This window comes from Apaloderma vittatum, unplaced genomic scaffold (genome assembly GCF_000703405.1).
Source record: "Apaloderma vittatum isolate BGI_N311 unplaced genomic scaffold, ASM70340v1 scaffold9328, whole genome shotgun sequence".
NCBI lineage: Eukaryota > Metazoa > Chordata > Aves > Trogoniformes > Trogonidae > Apaloderma > Apaloderma vittatum.
Window position 1 is genome coordinate 37,780 of NW_009729044.1, and position 5,003 is coordinate 42,782.

General features: G+C 37.5%; 1 protein-coding gene across 1 annotated transcript in view; it reads left to right on the forward strand.

The window, feature by feature from the left end:
* LOC104277616 (WW domain-containing oxidoreductase-like) overlaps positions 1-4,219 on the forward strand; it is a gene marked incomplete at its 3' end in the record, with an annotated part of 19,873 nt that extends 15,654 nt beyond the window's left edge. The window contains exons 3-4 of the mRNA XM_009874303.1: positions 149-334; positions 3,955-4,219. Of these exons, the coding sequence (XP_009872605.1) occupies positions 149-334; positions 3,955-4,219 (451 nt within the window). The remainder of the gene's footprint in view (positions 1-148; positions 335-3,954) is intronic.
* Between the last annotated feature and the right edge of the window lie 784 nt (positions 4,220-5,003).

The window sequence follows — 5,003 nt, forward strand, 5'->3', positions numbered from 1 at the left end:
GGGCAGCCCCTCAGAGGACCTGCCCAAAGCCTTCGTGCCTGGACCCAGGGCGCCCCTTGGCCCGGTTCATGCAGGGAGGTGATTACACGTGTTCCTCTTTGGTTTCTTTCTCCTGATCCGATTTTATTCAACGCTTCTGGTTGCTCAGGCCTCTTCACGTGCTGATCTGCAACGCCGCCGTGTTTGGTGCACCCTGGGGCCTCACGGAGGACGGCCTGGAGTCCACCTTCCAGGTGAACCACTTGGGACATTTCCACCTCGTCCAGCTGCTGGAGGACGTGTTACGCCGCTCGGCTCCTGCCAGGGTTGTGGTGGTGTCCTCCGAATCGCACAGGTTGGTGAACGTTACCTTCGATTTAGCTGAAATCTTTTATCCCTAGAGCATAAAACAGTTACGGCAGAGCTGCAAAACTTTTTGAAAATGAAAGGCCTTGCTCTAAAGCATTTGTGTTTGAATAATCTTTTTAAAAATAGAAGCATTACTAATGCCTGTGGATGCTACTGGACTTGGCTCTGCTGCTGGATAAAGTGTGTTCCAGTTTTATAACAGTGTGTAGGTATTTTCTGTATGAATGCAGATTTTCGCCGCATTTCAGACCACTCATTGATTTTGTGAGGAGATGGAATAATAATTGATTAAATCTGAATGGCATGACCTATATTGATTTGTCATTCAACAACTTCAACATCTTACCGAGAAGAATGTGCAGTTATTTTAGCAGGAGAAACAATGCAATTAAAAACTGCTAGATGAAATCCAATTGTTTTATAATGAGAAATTAGGGAATTCAATGCAGACATTAGCTGTATAATTGTAAAATGGGAAGTGGTGTAGTTAATACATATTAGAAATCTGGCCATGCCTCTTTTGGTGAATTTTTTTAATTAAAATGTTAGATGCTCATCTTTTCTACTGCTAGGAGAAGTACAGTTGGCAGAAAAGACGTTGATGAGATTTGCCTTATTTTAGACTTGCTTGTGGTGTTTGTGTTAATAACTGCAAAGATGGATTTGATTTAAATAAACTTCCTTGTGCAAAATGCATACCCCAGTTCTGAATTTTAGTGGGCGCAAGCCACTTACTGCCTTCTGATTTAGTTCAGGGACTGCAGGATTAGACCTATAATGTCCAGCTTTAAACATTACTGTTGATTTCTATTTCACTTTTGGTCATGTGTAATAGCTCTAGCAACTGAAAAGGAAGAATGTGCGGGTGCTTTTTTTTTTTTTTTCCCCCCTGCCTTCGTATTTCTGAAATGTTTTAGTGACCCAGAATGAAGCTTATTTTTTTAATCATGTTTCCATAAAATGTAACCCCAGGGACCTGGTAGAGAGAGACCAGCCAAGGGTCGGGCTGAAACCTTTATCACTTCCAAACACAGAGGCTTATGGTATAAATGACACACTGCAGATAGATTTACTTTTACCATTTTGAATTTATGATGGCTGAAATGAAAGGAAGCAATAGAAAATGCCGGTAATAATCCTCCCCAGTGTTAAAAGACATGAAATGTCTAGTAATTAGGTGGTAACAAAATCTGGACATCCTTATCTTTGCAAATCACACCAGGTTTGTGAAAGCGAGTAGCAGAGTGAGGGAGGCTACTGCAGGGCAGGCAAGATAGCTCTAGAAATAAATCTGCCAACTCCAATCACTTGCCAGATGTGGAGGGCACAATGGGATACGTATAAATGAGCTGTTATTTAATGGGAGATTATGTTGAATTGTCAGCCTCTTGTTCCCCTTTGTAAGTTTGTATCTCTAATAGTATTTTAAATGACATCTTTGTTTTTCCCTGTATTAAGTGCTATGTGTAACTAGAGCACACATTGCTGGACATCTTTATCCGTGTTTTTGAAACTGGTTTTTAAAGTGTTCATTGCTAACTCAGTAAGATCAGCCAAGGTTTATATAAGCCCATCAAAAAATAAGTAACAGTCTATGTTTGAATAAAATAGTAAATGCAACTAGTAAATTTCCTGTTTTCTAAGGGGGCGAATTCATGTATTACGGCTTGTTTTAACACTTCAACTGATCATTGTAAATAACTGTGCTTATTCCCCCTAATCTGTTTAATGGCAAGAGGTTGATGTAAGGAGTTAGTTTAGACATTAGGTATTATTGGATGGTAGTACTTTCTGACCTACTTGAGAACTCTGAGCCTTAAACTATGTTGTAAAACAGAAGTGTTGGTATCTAATTACTTCCATAAACCTTGGCTGGATCTTTTCACTGGAGTCAAGACCCCCTGTTAGGGGAAAAATAAAGGCCCATGTTTGCAGAAAATATTATACTAGACTGCTCCAAGGCAAAATATTTATTTGCCTCTCTGGTTCTTTGTTTGTTTCTAGTTACTTCTCTGGATTCAGCACAAATGAATCCTGTTTAAATTAAGCTTTTGGGTACTTTAAGCACATCGTATTAGCTGCAGAATAATAAGTAGGCTGACTTTCCTTCTGCCTTTATTTCTGTGTTGTTAATTTGATTGTACAGCCCTTATCCTACTGAATTCAATGAGATTGCCGACATAAGTAAGATTGACTCACATAAGCACACTTGCAGGACTGGACTCAAAATATGCCACCGCTTTTCCATTATACAGTATACACAAAGTATTCTATTTATAGATTAATTTTGGTGTCATAAATGATTACTTGAGGAATGAATATAGGAAATTCCCCCCCGAATAGTCCTGTTAATTTCAGAAATGTATTTTATCTAACTGAAAATTATGAAAGAGAAATTTTGTTGTTGAAATTGAAGGGCTAATTCTGCAAGATACAGAACATCCTGGATTCCTCTTGAGTTCAAATACTGTAGTTGCTTTTCTCTGAGTGTTGTAATTCTGCTCACAGAATGAATGTAGAAATTACAGCTGATCTCTTCAATTCTGGGCATGAGATGCAAAATTAGTAAAGATATTTTAAACCATTTTTCTAGTGTGTACTATAATTATGTTTATCCCTGTTCTCCCCAGCTGATCCTGAAAACTCTCAGTATTAAAAAGAGCTTGCTAAATCCTTTTTATTTTTAGTAGCTCTTCTGAATGAAACATAGATCTGTAACTAAATGTAGTATTATTTTCTTATATTACGATATACCAGTAAATTCATAAATCAGATTGTAAGAATTGTGGGGAAAAATGTTATATGGACACTTCCTTTAATTCATGTAAATGTCTTTACAACATTCACTACTTTGTTATTAAAAAAAGAAAGAAAAAGGAAAGAAACAAACAGCTGGTGTTTAATGACTCTGTCAGACCCAATTAAAAAACATCAACTAGTTACTTTGATTTGTGTTCAGCCATGCCATGGGTATACTTAAAAACATTATACTCTGCCAGAACTCATTTTGGCTTTGTTTACATTTATCTTTTAAACATATAAGACTACTGATGGCAAGTTACCAAGGTTATAACCCCTTTATATTCATCAATTTTTAATCTAAAAAAAGAAGCAGTGAGACTCATCCATAGTTACTTGAACACTTAAATGAAAGAGTGCAGTACGTGAACACTGGATGAAATAATCAGGGGAAGGGAAGAAGGGGAAATGAAAGGAAGCTGGTTTTCTCTGCTTCTAATGAAGTTATTTTGTCCTACATTTTTTCCTCGAAGTTGATTGTGCTTTCATGGATCTATGGTAAAATCGTTTTTTGGATTTGAAATAAAGTGATTTGTAAGTTATATATGATGCCTTATATATGTTGCCTTTTTTGACTTGTTTTTATGTATCATTTTCTTTGCCAATTATTCCGTAGTTTTACTGCCACATTGTATGTAACTATTCCTTGGATCTCGGGCAATTTCTAATAGATGCTTTCAATTGCTAAATAAGCTGTTGTTTTATGTTGGTTCTGGCCAAATTCTACTCTCTCTTCTGAATTTTATGTTCTTTTAATGTGAGTGAGATTACCTTCGGGGTATCTAAGGCATATTCACTGTTTTTTAGATTTACAGATATTAAAGACTCCTCTGGAAAACTTGATTTCAGCCTGCTTTCTCCATCTCAGAAGGAGTACTGGGCTATGTTGGCCTACAATCGTTCCAAGCTTTGCAATATACTGTTCTCCAACGAGCTGAACCGACGCCTTTCTCCCCATGGGGTGACATCTAATGCAGTCCATCCTGGAAATATGATTTACTCCGCCATTCATCGTAACTGGTGGGTGTACACCCTGCTGTTTACCTTGGCTCGACCTTTCACCAAGTCCATGGTAAGTGACTGACTTACAGTATTTTACACATCTTCATTTTTTCAAATCAGGGGAGTAAAGTTATAAAAATCTGGATGTAATGTGTCTGCTTTGACCTAGTGCCTTTTTGTAACTGAACCTGACAAAGCTCGTGCCAAGATAGCACTCTAGAAGAGGATTCTTCAACCATTTTAGATTAACTTTGGCTATCTTCAGTAAAGGTGCCTTGTTAGATGGATTGCATGACTTTCTTGTTTGAATATATGATTTTAACTGTTTATAGCAGTTGTACATCTTAGGTGTGGGATACTTTAGAGTTATTTCTGTACCCGGTATATGTAAAACATCAAAAAATTGCTTTGGTTTTTAAGTGGAGTATACTTGACTGCATTTTTTATGTATACAGATGCCCTAGTTAGGAAAGATACTACAGACATTATTAATGGCTGAGGGAAAGTGCTTTCAGTGGTAAAAGCACCTTCATTCATATTTAAAAAAAGCAAAACAACACAACAATTTTCTTGATTCTTAAAGAGAACTGAAGGCAATGGGTGTTTTCCCTGTGTCTCCATTGGACTTTGGACTGGAACCATGGCAAATGAAAGGATACACTTTCATAGCCAGCATTGCGAGGCTTGCAGGGGTTACTCTTAACCCTTGAACCTCTGACCAGGTTATTTATAAGGAATCCGAAGTCTTTTAGGCACAGGATGACTTTTCCTGTATTGAGAATGGCTTCCTTTAGCCTTACTGACTGTTTCTCATCCCTTATTCACTGACGAAGAAAGATATTCCCAAAAGGGGA